Source organism: Carcharhinus amblyrhynchos, chromosome 11 (assembly GCF_965287045.1).
Source record: "Carcharhinus amblyrhynchos chromosome 11, sCarAmb.v2.hapA, whole genome shotgun sequence".
NCBI classification, from domain to species: Eukaryota; Metazoa; Chordata; class Chondrichthyes; order Carcharhiniformes; family Carcharhinidae; genus Carcharhinus; species Carcharhinus amblyrhynchos.
In genome coordinates, this window is record NC_137334.1 from 62,328,353 (window position 1) to 62,343,328 (window position 14,976).

Below are 14,976 nucleotides of genomic sequence, written 5' to 3' on the forward strand. Positions count from 1 at the left end.
ATTCATCATCTTATACGTCTCAATGAGATCTCCCCTCATTCTTCTAAACTCTAACGAGTACAAGCCTAGTTTATTCAGCCTCTCCTCATAGCTCAACCCCCTCAACTCCGGCATCAGCCTAGTAAACCTTCTCTGCACTCCCTCCAAGGCCAAAATATCCTTGCGTAAGTACGGCACCCAAAACTGCACACAGTACTCCAGCTGCGGCCTCACCAATGCCCTATACAACCGCAGCAAGACCTCCCTACTTTTATATTCAATCCCCCTCGCTATGAAGGCCAGCATCCCATTAGCCTTCCTGACCACCTGCAAGCTGGGTTTTTGTGACTCATGCACAAGGACCCCGAGGTCCCTCTGCACCGTCACCTGCTGCAGTTTTTCTCCACGTAAGTAATAATCCTTCCTACCATTATTCCTACCAAAGTGTACCACCTCGCACTTGCCAACATTAAATTCCATTTGCCAGTTCCTGGCCCATTCACCCAGCCTATCTAGATCCTTCTGCAAACTCTCCACACCCTCCGCACAATTTGCCTTTCCACCAATCTTGGTGTCATCAGCACATTTCGATGCTGCAGGAAAGGATGTCCCGAAGCATGGTACATTGGGGAGACCATGCAGACGCTACAGCAACAGATGAATGAACATCACTCAACGATCACTAGGCAAGACTGTTCCCTTCCTGTTGGCAAACACTTCAGCGGTCACGGGCATTTGGCCTCTGACCTTCAGGTAAGCATTCTCCAAGGTGGCCTTCACGACACACGACAGCACAGAGTTGCTGAGCAGAGACTGATAGCCAAGTTCCGCGCACGTGAGGACGGTCGCAACAAGGATCTTGGGTTCATGTCACACTATCTATAATCCCCATGACTTGTCTGGGTTTGCTAAACCTCACTTACTGTACTGTCTGGAGACAATACACATCTCTTTAACTTGGGTTTAATGCTCCTCCACTCACATTGTTGGCCTCCTTAAGACTTGAATAGCAGGTTAGGTGTAAAGACTCGCATTCTAATCAGTAATCTGTAAACTGCCTGTGCTGTTATATGCTCTGTCTGAGGCCAGAACTCTCTATTCACCCGATGAAGGGGCAAACCCTGAAAGCTTGCGAGTTTTATATCAAATAAATCAGTTGGACTTAAACCTGGTGTTGTCAGACTTCTTACTGTGTTTACCACAGTTCAACGCCGGTGTTGCCACATCATGACCTATTTGGGTACATTGAGGGAGGATTTAGCATAGCCAATGCACCTAACCAGCATGTCTTTCAGACTGTGGGAAGTAACCCATGAAGACATGGTGATCCAAGCTGGGAATCAAACCCGAGTCTCTGGTACCTGAGGCAGCAGTGCTAACCACTGTGCCATCCCAAGATAGGTACTTGAGAAAATGCATTCCATTATGTGCAAAATGGCTCACGTGATGTGTTGCTGCAATAGTTATATTTTGCTTTTATGTTCTTCCTACCAAAATATATCTCACCTCTTCACAGTTTACAATACTTCCAGGTTTTGTTTCATCCATTTAGATCATTAATACATCAGAAAAACAATAATTTGAATAATGGTCCTTGGTAAATACCACTGCAAACCTTTCTCCAGCCTGAAAAATATCCATTGACCATTACTCTCTTATTCAGCCAATTTTGTATTCATATTGGTACTGTCCCTTTTATTCCATTCACTATGTGTTCTCAAAGTCTGCTGTGTGGCACTTAGTCAGATGCCTTCTGAAAGTCCATGTGTACCACATCAAGAGCATTGCCCCTTTCTGTCACCTCAAAAAAACTCCAGCAAGTTAGTTAAACATGATTTCCCCTTAGAAATCCAGGCTGGCTCCTTCCAATGAACCCATGATTTTCCATGTGATTATCAATTCTAGAATACTTGTTTCTAGCTTGCCAACCACTGACGTTAAATGGATACACCTGTATTGGTGGGGCTATCCTTGTAACTTTTTTTTGAACAAAGGTGTAATACTTGCAATTCTCCAGTTCTCTGACAACTCTCCTGAATCTAGCGAAGACTGGAATATTATGGCCAGCACCCCCACAATTTCCATTCTCACTTCCTTCAATATCTTTGGATGCATCTCTATCAGTCCCAGTTCCTTGTCAACTTTCAGTACTGACGGTCTGCTCAGCACTTCCTACTTACCAATTATGAACTCTTCTAGGGACAGAGTTTCCTCCTCTGTCATCATTTCCTCGATAAAGATGGATGCAAAGTATTCATTTAATACCTCAACCATGTCTCCAGTCTACATGTGTAAATTCCTTCTTAGGTTCCTAATTGCCCTACTCCTTTTACAATCCTTTCATTATTTATACAGTTATGGAAGACTTTGGGATTTCCGCATGTTGGCAGTCAGGCCTTGTACATAAACATTTCTTATTGGAAAATACTGCTTTTAACTATGTGTCTTTTCAATATACTTGTGACCTCTGACAACATCCAGCTCTACGTCCAATATCTTCTCGATTTCCTCCACCACTTCTCCCTGTTTTGTGTCTGCTTTGCACACAACCTGTCTGTCATCCAATCCACAACAAGCTGAAATTTCCTGCTGCTAAACATTGGACAACTGAAACTAGCCTTTGGTCCGCACCACAAACTTTGTTCACCTTCTCATTGTCACTGTCCAAGGCTGAACCAGCGCATTTGAATCCTGGTGATCTGCCCAAGTCTGGGAAGAGCTTCTGACCACCTATTTGCTCCATCATCAAGTCCACCTACTTCCATTTCTAAAATTGACTGTCATTGCCTCAGCCTCAGTTCACCTGTTGCTGAAACAGCCGTTTGTGGTGTTTCTACCTTTAGGCTATCCTAGTGTTTTCCTGGCTGCCCGTTTTCCAATCTCCAATACCTTGAATTTACCATGGTTTCCCAATTTCTATTCACATCAAGTTTCCTTTCTCTGATTGCTCCTTTGTTTACTGCCTATACTGTGTCCTGCAAATTCTTAAAATTTTGATCCTTGTTTTTGAATCTGTACATGATCTCACTCCTCCCAATCTCTGTAACCTAGAACCTTGCAAAATCGCTGCACTCCTCTGTTTCTAGTCTCTTACACATCCCTGTTTCAGTTGCTAGCGGTTGTGCCATCAGCTGCTGAGCCATTAAGTTCAGGAATTTCCTTCCTAAACCCCTCCACTCTGACTGCACTCTTCTTTAGCAGCTCTTTAAAACCTACCTCGTGTTCTAGTATCTTGTGGCCCAGTGTCAAATGTTGTATGATAACTCCTTTGAAACATCATAACGGATTTTATTATGTTAAATATGTTGTGTAGGTGCAAGTTGTTGCCACTTCTGACTACGAAGGTGATCTTTATTCTTAATTAATGTATTTTTTCCTTTGCCAGAGCAGAAAGACACGAAGACTCCAGTGATTGTTAGTCACGAATCTTTTCTGTGGCAGATAAAAGAACAAACCTCCTGCACCCTCAAAGCAATGACAATGATGAGCTCCACCTGTAGACACTTGATCTTGGGTACATTTTTACCTCATCAAGCATCTTTTTAAAACTGTATATTTTCTCCAAACTTCAATGCTTTAGTTTAGAGGATAAGTTGGTGAGTGTAGGCTAATACCTGCATAGAACATTCAATTGCATTAAAAATTATATAGTTAAGAAGCAGACATTGTGCATCAATCTGAGAGATGTAGTTTTATCTATTGTGAATGTTATGGCTAAAATTAATTCCTAACTCTACGTTTGAGGGAGGTGGGAAGATTGAGTTATATTTTGCACATGTAACATTTTATTTCTTATTACAGGGGTGGGTAAAGATAATTTTCAACAGGTAAGTGCTGTTTAAATATTAGTGATTAGATGGTTTTTGAGTACAAATGGTTAAAAAATTCTTATTTTAATTTGTTATCCTCTTGTTAATTTTACATATCTATGGATTAGGAGCAGGCAATTCAATTCCTCCAGCCTTCATCACCATTCAGTAAGATCATAACTGGCCTCAATTTCACTTTCTCTCCTTCCCGCTGTATGTTTTGACTCTCCTGTCTTCAATTCAGTGTAAATATTGCAGGTGAAGGCTTGACTGTTAGACAATTTAATAGAAACTGGAGTTTGAAGCAACCATTCTTATTTGTTTTTGTAGCTCATCTACTCACTGTCCTTAACCTGTTGGCCTTTGCTGAGTAAACCTAAATACCTTTAGTTTGTTGCTGTTCCCTGTCCTATGAGTGGGACAGACCAACTAGATGTGGTATCCAATGGTATAGAGTCAAGAGTGAATGATCCTGAGAGTCTTCAACATTGGGTCCAGACCCCCTGAAGTCTTATGACATCAGGTCAAATATGGGCAAGGAAATTTGCTGCTACCATCCTCTTCTAGCTTGATCAGTACATGTTGAACTCCACATGGACGAATTACTGAGAGAAGCAAGGGAAAAGAATGAACTCTTAAGTGGGATTTTCAATGTCAGTTACCAAGAGTGTTTCAGTAGCACCGTTACTGAGCAAGCTGGCTGAGTCCTGAAGGATATAGCTGTCAGAGCCTGTGGCAGATGATGAGAAAGGAAACACGGGGGGACAAACCCGCTTGATCTTTTCCTCATTATCTATCTGTTGCAGACTTACCTGTTCATGACAGTATTGGTAGGGGTGACTTCTGTACAGCTTTTATGGAGATAAAGGCAGTGCAGTGGTTAGCACTCTGCCCCATAGTGCCAATAGCTCAGGTTCAATTCCAGCTTTGGGTGACTGTCCACGTAAAGTTTGCACGTTCTCCTTATGTCTGCGTGGGTTTCCTTTGGATGCTCCAGTTTCCTCTCTCAGTCCAAAGATATGCAGGTTAGGTTGATTGGCCATGCTAGATTGCCCCTTGTTGGGGGAACAAGTTGGGTAAATACGTGGTTTTAAGGAGATGGGGCCTAGGTGGGATTTTTGTTGGTGCAGGCTCGATGGGCCAATTGGCTTCCTTCCGGACTATAGGAATTCTATGAATCATAGTGTGGGAATCTATCCATTGTGTTATATAACATGACCACCAATGTAAATGGGGTAGATTCAGAACAGATGTAAGAGCTCAACTGAGCATTCATGAAACATTGTGGGTCACCACCAGCAGAACTGTATTCCACCATAATTGCCTAGCATATTCCTCACTCGACCATTACCACATCAAACCTCTAGCCTTGGTTCAGTGATGAATATAGGAGAGCATGCTAGGAGTACTACCAGAATTGGATAAAAGCTCTTCAGTACTGCCACATCCAGTCATGAATGGTAGTGAACGTGTGGAGCAAATTTTAGAAACTGGAAGCAGAGTCTCATTAATGTCTTCATCCTCAATGATGTCGGAATCAAGACGGGCAAAAGACAGGAATTATCTTCACCAATGTTGCTGAATGAATGGCCCATTTTGGACTCCTGCTGAGAACCCCACTGTCCCTGAAGCTAGTCTTCAGCCAATTTGATTCACCACATATGACATGCAGAAATAATCTTGCTTACCAAGCTTCAGCAAATTCTAAGGACCCCAATATCCTGGCCATAGTGCTCAATATTTGTTGTCTGGCCTTAATCGTACCTGAGCTGTTATGGTACTCTGCAAAACTGACATCTAGTTGGCAAAGTAGAAAATTGCCTCGCTGTGACCTTTTCCTATCCAGCCAATTGTTGCCGACACATTCTTCAACGAATTGTTGAAGTTCATCAGTGTTATTGATTAGCTCTTAGTCACTAATAACATGCCCATTGATGCTTAATATGTGGTCTGCCAGGACCACCTGGCTCCAGATCCTACCCCAGGCTTTGTCCAAACATAGACAACAGAGCTAAATTCCAAAGCTGAGATGGGTCTGACAGCCCTTGTCACAGACACAGTATTTGGTTGAGTGATGCATTTTTTTTTTGTTCATTCATGGTATGTGAGCATCACTGGCTAGGCCAGCATTCATTGTCTGTCCCTAATTGCCCCTGAACTGAGACCATTTATGAGCCAACCACATTGCTTTGGGTCTGGAGTCACATGTAGGCCAGACCAGGGAAGGACACAGGTGGGTTTTTATGACAATCGACAATGGTTTCATGGTCATCATTTAGAGTTTCAATTCCTAATTTTGATTGAATTCAAATTTCACAGATTTGAACCTGTATCCCCTTAATACTACCCTGGATCTCTGGATTACTAGTCCAGTGAAAATCCTGCTACACCACCGCATGAAAAAGTTCTGGCAAAGTTGAAATCTAGGGAAAGCATTCTGCTGGCTGGGGTCACATCTAGAACAAAGGAGGGAAGTTGCGGTGAAGGTCAACTATCCCAACTTTATCACAGCAGGAGTTAGTTATAACTCTAGCTACCTAGTTATATTTTGTCAGACTATAATGACCCACATCAAATTTTACCCCTGTCAAGTTTGCTGGATACTTGGCTGTCTGGACTTAAAACAAAATTACTTGCCTTTCGCAGTCTACTTTCCTGTTATCAAGACAATTTAATAAGTACTTGTTTATGTGTGGTTTTGGCAATGTTCTTTAATATTACACACAGTATCCTTTTTATGTGTAGCTCTGAAACCAGTCTGATTAAAGTTGCAAATAACACTGAACATAAAATTGACCAAATTGATTAATTGTGTCTACGTGCCTGTTTTTCAAAAGAAAACTTTTATTTACAGATGATTCTATTTCACTATCTAGTTTGAACGAGCAGAATGGAATACCCTAAACAAGCTCCTTCAGCAACGTGGCTTCAAGCCAATCCAGCTTGAAGACCCACAAACATATAAAGATCAGAGAGGTAAACAACTGACAGATCTAGCAAGATGGGCTACTGACCCATTGCTGTTGAATTCATATTTAGGTTATATTTACATTGTAACTGTAGCAAAGTTGATTTGCTTTGTCGTAGTAGTATTAATACAGTTTGAATCTGGAGTCAGGGCACAGCTTCTCAACAAAGCAAAATAGAACAAGACAGCTGGGGATAAGGAGTCTCATTCTGCTTTGGAGGTGGTTTAGGCCTTCACAAGAGTTGATGTGATGTTTGAGACTGCTCCTTGCTGGTGCTAAACTTGTAGTGTAAACAAATCGTTAAATAAGTTTGGCTTTATTGAAAGAATGAGCCATTGTATGAGTTTTGTTTGAATGGATAAAAAATATCTGTGTCCTCATATTATTTTCCAAATGATTGATCTCACACTATGATGACTTCAGTCAATTTTCAAGTATGTGTTGAAGTGTGAGGATGGAATTTCACGTGGTCAAGACATTTTGTGATGAGCATTGTTAATTGATGTGTTGATTAGCTAATATTCTAAACTTATCTCGATGATTATTTCAAAGCAAAAATGCAAGCTCTTCAGCCAAAAAGTTAATGTTCTCTTTTTTTCTACCTGAAATTTCAATTCCGTGAATGGTGGGAAGCTAAAATTAGACTGTCGGTTGCCACAAATAGGTTTAGTCCTTGTTTTGCAAGAAATGTATGAAAGAACATTTGTTTCACAATTACTAAGTAGTTGAATGCATTTGGACCTAGATTCTTAATGTGGTTAGTTGTTAACTTTCAGTGGTATTTTGCCTGTTCTTGGCTAACAACTGAGAGAAGGCTATAGCAATAACCTAGGTTAACGGTGGCAGGAATCATCAGAATTATGTTTCTGAGGCTGGTGAATAGTATAGATGACCTTTTGAAGGGTCATCTAGACTCAAAACATTGGTTCTATTCTCTCTCTACAGATGCTGCCAGACCTGCTGAGATTTTTCAGCATTTTCTGGGTTTTTTCAGATCCCAGTATCAGCAATATTTTGCTTTTATAATTGTATGGCTGGTCCAGTACAGTTTCTAGTCGATGGTAATACCCCAGGATGTTAAAAGTGGGTCATTCAGAGATGGTGATGCCATTGAATGTCAGTGTCCCTCCCTCCCTCCCTCCTCGGGTACCATTTGTAACCATTGAGTTCCATGTTAATCTTGCTCTGAAGGCATGGATCATCTCCGTTGGTGGCACATTCATTCAGTTTGCAAGGCTCTTAAGAAGATTATTCTTTGTCTATCTCAATCCCTCTTACCATCAGTCTTTCCCATCGGCATAAGACTTTTTAAGGCATAATTTCTTATTTGCCCAAGAAATGCCCATTGTTTCTCCCTGATCTTGCTCTGCAGAGTTCATAGAATCCCTATAGCACACAGAATCTCTGAAAGAGCATCTTACCCAGGCCCACTCCTAATCTCTTCATCCCATGCATTGTTAGTGCAGACTTGATGGGCTGCATAGTCTCCTCTGCACTGTGGGGATTCTTTGGTAATCCACCTAACTTGCATGTCTTTGGACTGTGGGAGGAAACCAGAGCATTCAAAGGAAGCATGCAAACACTGGGAAAACGTGCAACCTTCACACAGACATCCAAGTCTTGAATTGAACCTGGGTCGCTGGTGCTGAGAGGCAGCATTGCTAACCATTGTGCCAAGATACTGCTCCATGGTGGGTTTGGTCTCAGATTTTACCAGCATCTCCTCACTGGTAATGTGATTTGTCCAAGATATCTTCATTATCGTCACAAAAACCACAGTTCTTCAGTCTAAATTCTTCCCTGGATCACTATCAATCCTTTCCTTTCAGTCTTTGTCGAAATTGGTATGATATAGCATCCTGGGTTTCTCAGTTTTGTTTTCTGGCTAATTTTTAGTTGATTATAACCTTTTTCATTTTTGAAATATATCTTTGGTCATTCCAGCCCTTCATCTTATTTTCTGGTTACATTTTCTATCTGATGTCAACATACTTCCTAGGTATCCATTAACTTCCATGGATCTTGCTTTGAAGGCATGAGTCATCTCCGTTGGTGACGCATTCATTCATTCAGATTGCGAGGTTCTTTAGAAAGATTGTTCTTTGTCTGTCTCGATGTCTCTTACCATCAATCTTTCCTATCGGCATCAGACTTTTTAAGGCATAATTCCTTATTATTTGCCCAAGAAATGCCCACTGTTTCTTCCCGATCTTAGTCAGCAAAGTTCATAGAATTGTAGAATCCCCACAGTGCACTGAATCTCTGAAAGAGCATCTTACACAGGCCCAGCCCTAACTTCCTCACCTCGTGCATTGTTGTTGCAGACTTGATAGGCTGAATAGTCTCCTCTACACTGTAGGGATTCTTTGGTAATCCACCTAACCTGCACATCTTTGGACTTGGGAGGAAATCAGAGCATCCGGAGGAAACACACACAGACACTGGGAAAACTCCACAGACATCCAAGTCCTGAATTGAACCTGGGTCACTGGCGCTGTGAGGCAGCATCGCTAACCGTTGTGCCACAGTGCTGCCCCATAGTGGATTTGGTCTCAGATTTTACCAGCACCTCTTCACTGGTAATGTGATTTGTCCAAGATCTCTTCGTTATCATCACAAAAACCACAGCCATGCAACCTAAATTCTTCCCTGGATCACTTCACTGATTATCTATCAATCCCTTCCTTTCGGTCTTTGTCAACATTTGTATGATATACCATTCCAGGTTTCTCAGTTTTGTTTTCCTCGCTAATTTTTAGTTGACTATAACCTTTTTCATTTTTGAAATATATCTTTGGTCATTCCAACCCTTCATCTTATTTCCTGGTTACATTTTCTATCTGGTATCAACATTCTTCCTATGTAACAAAATGTGTTTACCTCAGTGACATTTTCACTTTTCACTTTGATCTTACATTCTAGTATGACCTTTCTTTTTGCACACTGCTAGACATTGTTTCCTTACAAATTATGCTCAACCCTTTCTTCTCACTTTCACTTGATCCAAAATATTTTGCCATTTCTTGAAATGAAATGAATTTTTAATAATAATATTAAATGTAAATAAGATTAAACTCTCCAGTGATGATTGTTGACCTGACTCAGCTGCCTGTTTTTGGAGCGAACAGGCTCCATCTAGTGACAGAAGGTGGTGTCAGTTTTGGAGCAGCTGAAGTGGTTTCCAATGTTGATGCTGCAACTCAGCAGAACATCAGGGCCAGGATTTGGTGCATTCAGAGCCTTCTCACTTGGATCTCTTGTAATTGATGAGACCTGATTGTTCGACTCCAATAACAGAGATGCTAGCCCAGTTAGTTGTTACTGTAGTGTGGTGGCTATCATATTCCTCTAACATGCACAAAGGCCCCGGTTTGAAACTGGGCAGAAACATTAACCAAAGTTTTTCTGCTTTTGCTTCCTGGATGTTGAGTATGGGTTGCATTTTAAAGTATGCTCCATTTCACTTCTACATTTTAAGAGAATACAGTAGGAGCGGGAGTGGTGTAGATGCTGGACTTGTAATATCAAGTGTCAGTAATGCTCTGGGGACCAAAAGAGAAAACACTGGAAAATCTCAGCAGGTCTGGCAGCATCTGCAAGGAGAGAAAAGAGCTGAGGTTTCGAGTCCAGATGACCCTTTGTTAAAGCTCCAGCATCTGCAATAATTTGCTTTTATCTAATGCCCTGGGGACCTGGGTTCGAATCTCACCAAGGCAGATGGTGAAATTTGAATGCAATAAAAATCTGGAATTAAAAGTCTGATGATGAAACCGTTGTCGATTGTCTTAAAAACCCGTCTGGTTCACTGATGTCTTTTAAGGAAGAAAATTTTTCATCCCTATCTGGTCTGCCCTATGTGTGACTCCAGACCAACAGCAATGTGGTTGAATCTTAAATGCCCTCAGGGATGGGCAATAAATGTTGGCCAGCCAACATCCCTTGAATAAATTTAAAAAAGAGCATGTGTTTATTTAAGTAAAGGAACTGTAAATTTTTATCTGGGTGGGCAGTATAGCTAATCAAGGCATATGCTTTGAATGAAAGGATTGATTTCTAACCCTGATGTACTCTAAAGGGTGATGTATATCTCTGTGATCAGTGTGTGTGTTGCGATAACTGTCTGGTGATAACTAGGTCCAGCTGGTGCCATTGTCCAGATTTTGAATGTTTCTTGAATGGACCACCATGCACAACATTTGTTCTAAAAGAAAATGTTAGTCTCTCAAAGATGTGGTGACAGCAAAGCTCATAGTGTGTTCTCGTTTAGCTTTCCCCAAACCATGATGTCTAAGGCAGGAAAGCCATGTTTCTTGGTCCGCATATACACTTGCTTTGAAATATCATAGAAAATAAAGATATTCAGACTTGGAGATGCTACTGATAGTCATGTCAAGGCCTTCGTAGAACTGGGGCGAGATGAGCCAGTAAGATCATCCCGCTGGTCATTTGCCTCTGTAGTGGAGCACAGCATTGGCACATACTCATGAGGTGAACTGGCTCTACTTGAGTTAAGAAATGGATGGATAGCGAGAGAAAGTTCTGAGTCATTTCTTGAAGGATTCTATCATTGAGAGTAGTTAGTTCCTGCTCACATATTTTCTCTGAGCATACAGCCTGCCAGACGAACACGTAGGGTGGCATTCTCCAGCCGCGCTCGTCTGAAAACCAAAGATTCCTGCCCGACTTCAATGGATTTTTACAAGGTCCGCCCCCAGCCTGCTAGAATTCTGATGGTGGGCGGGATGGGAGAATTCCAGCTGTAAATTTTTTTTGGTGATCAGTAAGCCTTGACTTTTGTAAGGAATTTATGCAATGTTCGTGTCTATTGTAGATGTCTTGCAGGCATTATCGACCAGCTGCAAGTTATCTGTCTGTCATGATAGACCCACGATAGTCCAAAGATGTACGAGTTATTGGCCATGCTAAAATTGTCCCTTAGTGTCCTGAGATGCATAGGTTAGAGGGATTAGCAGGTAAATATGTAGGGATATGGGCGTAGGGTCTGGGTGGCATTGTTGTTCGGTGCAGACTTGATGGGCCAAATGGTCTCTTTCTGCACTTTAGGGTTTCTATAATTCTGTGATCATGTACATGTAGTACCGATGATCCAGCTTGTAAGTTGAAGAGTTGACATCTTCTTTCTCTCTTGTTTTATTCCGTTGGTTTGTTTGTTTGGGAGGTTGGATTTGAGGTATTACTATAGCACCTATTGCTGTGGTGGGTCAGCACCTTACTAGGTGAGTGTTGCCCAGCTTGAGGGAGTGTTGCAAATATCTGATTTCATTATTCGTGTATTTTACTGGTATAACTTTTAGAAATTAAAAGTGTGAAATGTAAGAAATTGAAACACGACTTCGAGGTTGTTTCTCAGCTGAGTGGAACTCGAGTAGGGAAGTTATTGTTTTTACCTAGGGTAATTATTGTTTTTTAATGGATAAAGTTTGAGTTAGCAGGAACAAAACAAACAATGGATGACACAACTTTGAGTTTCTGTTAGGGACAGAAGCTCGCCTTGTCATTTCTATAAGGATTTTGAATATTCATGCGGTTCCAGATGAAAGAAGTTAAAGGCACTTTTGTAAACAGGAGAATTCCTTGGTGGGCTCAAGCGGTCTGGTGAGAGGTCCATTAACTCCAATAGAGATATAGGTTATTCATGGAGCTTACAGAATCAAAGAAGGTTTTGAAGGTATAAAATAGTTTACTTTCTGTTTGGAACATCCCAAGTATTCCATTTGTCCTGGATGTGGACTGTGGGGATTAGGGAGGTTCCTTTTGCTAATAGGTCTGTTCGTGACAGACACCTCCAGACCCTGAAAGATGCCCTCATAAGAACAAGATATGGTGCTCGTCTCATAGATCGACAGTTCCGATGCGCCACAGCGAAAAACCGCACCAATCTCCTCAGAAGGCAAACACGGGACACAGTGGACAGAGTACCCTTTGTCGTCCAGTACTTCCCCGGAGCGGAGAAGCTACGACATCTTCTCCGGAGTCTTCAACATACCATTGACGAAGACGAACATCTCGCCAGGGCTATCCCCACACCCCCACTTCTTGCCTTCAGACAACCACACAACCTCAAACAGACCATTGTTCGCAGCAAACTACCCAGTCTTCAGGAGAACAGTGACCACAATTCCACACAACCCTGCCACGGCAACCTCTGCAAGACATGCCGGATCATCGACATGGATACCATCATCACACGTGAGAATACCACCAGGTACATGGTAAATACTCTTGCAACTCGGCCAACATTGTCTACCTGATACGTTGCAAGAAAGGATGTCCCGAAGCATGGTACATTGGGGAGACCATGCAGACGCTACAACAACGGATGAATGAACATCGCTCGACAATCGCCAGGCAAGACTGTTCCCTTCCTGTTGGCGAACACTTAGTGGTCACGGACATTCAGCCTCTGACCTTCGGGTAAGCATTCTCCAAGGCGGCCTTCACGACACACGACAGCGCAGAGTCGCTGAACAGAGACTGATAGCCAAGTTCCGCACACATGAGGACGGTCTCAACAGGGATCTTGGGCTCATGTCGCACTATCTGTAACCCCCGTGACTTGCCTGGGTTTGCAAAACCTCACTTACTGTACTGTCTGGAGACAATACACATCTCTGTAACCTGTGATCAGTGCTCCTTCCACTCACATTGTCAGCCACTTCAGGCCTTGAACAGCAGGTTAGGTGTAAGGATTCGCATTTTAATCAGTAATCTCTAAACTGTCTGTGCTTTTATATGCTCTGTCTGAGGCCAGAACTCTCCATTCACCTGACGAAGAGGCAGTCCCCTCGAAAGCTTGTGAGTATTATCAAATAAATCGGTTGGACTAAAACCTGGTGTTGGCAGACTTTTTACTGTGTTTACGCCAGTCCAACGCCGGCATTCCCACATTGTGATTTTTTTGTTCATGGAAACCGGACAGAACAGTTCAATTGTAGTGTTGACTAGTTCCCAGCTCACTGATCGAGGGAGCAAAAGAGATAAATATTAGCCAAGCCGCACCTGAAGGAGAGAAAATACTAACATTGTCATTCACCACACTGTGGATGGGAACATGTGCTTATTTGAAGGCAGAGTTTGTGAGGGGGGGAGGGGAGAGGCTAAAAGATTTGCCTAGGTTGAAACTTGAGGAAGAAATCTATTGTGACGTGAAAACAATAAGTTCTACTTTGAATCAGTAGAGGAAACAAACATGGAGAAGTTTGGAATTTGTACCAAGAAAACGGATAACCTCCTTAAAAACTGGTGGCCAAGTATTTCCTGGGTGAATGGGGAGGAGTGATAGTGGATAAGGGAAGGTTGAGTTGAGGATTTAGGTCTAAAGTACCTGTGGTTGTGCGTTATCATGCTTTTTGATTTAAAGTATAAAGAAGTATAAGACTGGTTTGTTTGTTTAGTAGTATTTGCTTGATTGTTATATAGTGATATTCATTTGCTTATAAAACATGAAATCTTGTGGCTTCATTCTTTCATTAAATCACTAGATGGTCTGAGTTGTCTTTTAAATGTAATGGTCTCTGAAGGTTGTAACTACAAGTTGTGGGGACTGAATGGGATACGATGGTCCATCACGCCCTCAGAGACAGCCCGTAGCACTCATCCTCAACGCCAATCAAGTTGTACTTGTCGCTTGCAACTGCTGTAACTAGCATTACGTGCAGCAAAACTGGATTATTCCCTGAAGTGCACAAGCCTAGGCAAAACTTACAAAGACCCTGGATTATCCAAATGTCAGAGTTCCATTCTCAGCCTCAGTCCATCTTTTGGACTCCATTTCAGATTTTTTTGTTAGGATTTACACCCTTAGCCTTCAACTCTCCCAAGATAGCCACAAGTCAGTGGCGCTATTTGCTCATTCCTGAGAGTTTGTAACACTGCAAGTCTGGAGGCCACACGTTCTCGGTTCCTCAAAAGCTTTTATCCTGAGGCCGTGTGGGACCCAGATTCTGTGTATCACCATGAAGATGCACAGCAGAGGACATGCCAATGGCCATGTATTGATGGTGTTAGGGTCCTGAACCAGGGCACTTAAGTTACATTAAGATACTAGATTAGACCCCAACAATTTTTCTATTTTGGCATAAATGTGAAGATAAAATGCTTCATTCTAAAAGTAATTCCACTGACAAATTAAGGATTTTTTATAGTAAGCAAACTTTATTTAATAACACCATTTAAATTTAATGCTAACGAATAAAGCA

General features: G+C 41.9%; 1 protein-coding gene across 3 annotated transcripts in view; it reads left to right on the plus strand.

Moving 5' to 3' along the window:
• Positions 1–3,374: 3,374 nt before the first annotated feature.
• cep70 (centrosomal protein 70) overlaps positions 3,375–14,976 on the plus strand; it is a 39,044-nt gene continuing 27,442 nt past the window's right edge. For all 3 annotated transcript variants that reach the window (XM_080199261.1, XM_080199260.1, XM_080199262.1), the window contains exons 1-3: positions 3,375–3,493; positions 3,781–3,806; positions 6,665–6,764. In XM_080199261.1, the coding sequence (XP_080055387.1) occupies positions 3,454–3,493; positions 3,781–3,806; positions 6,665–6,764 (166 nt within the window). In that variant the 5' untranslated portion in view covers positions 3,375–3,453. The remainder of the gene's footprint in view (positions 3,494–3,780; positions 3,807–6,664; positions 6,765–14,976) is intronic.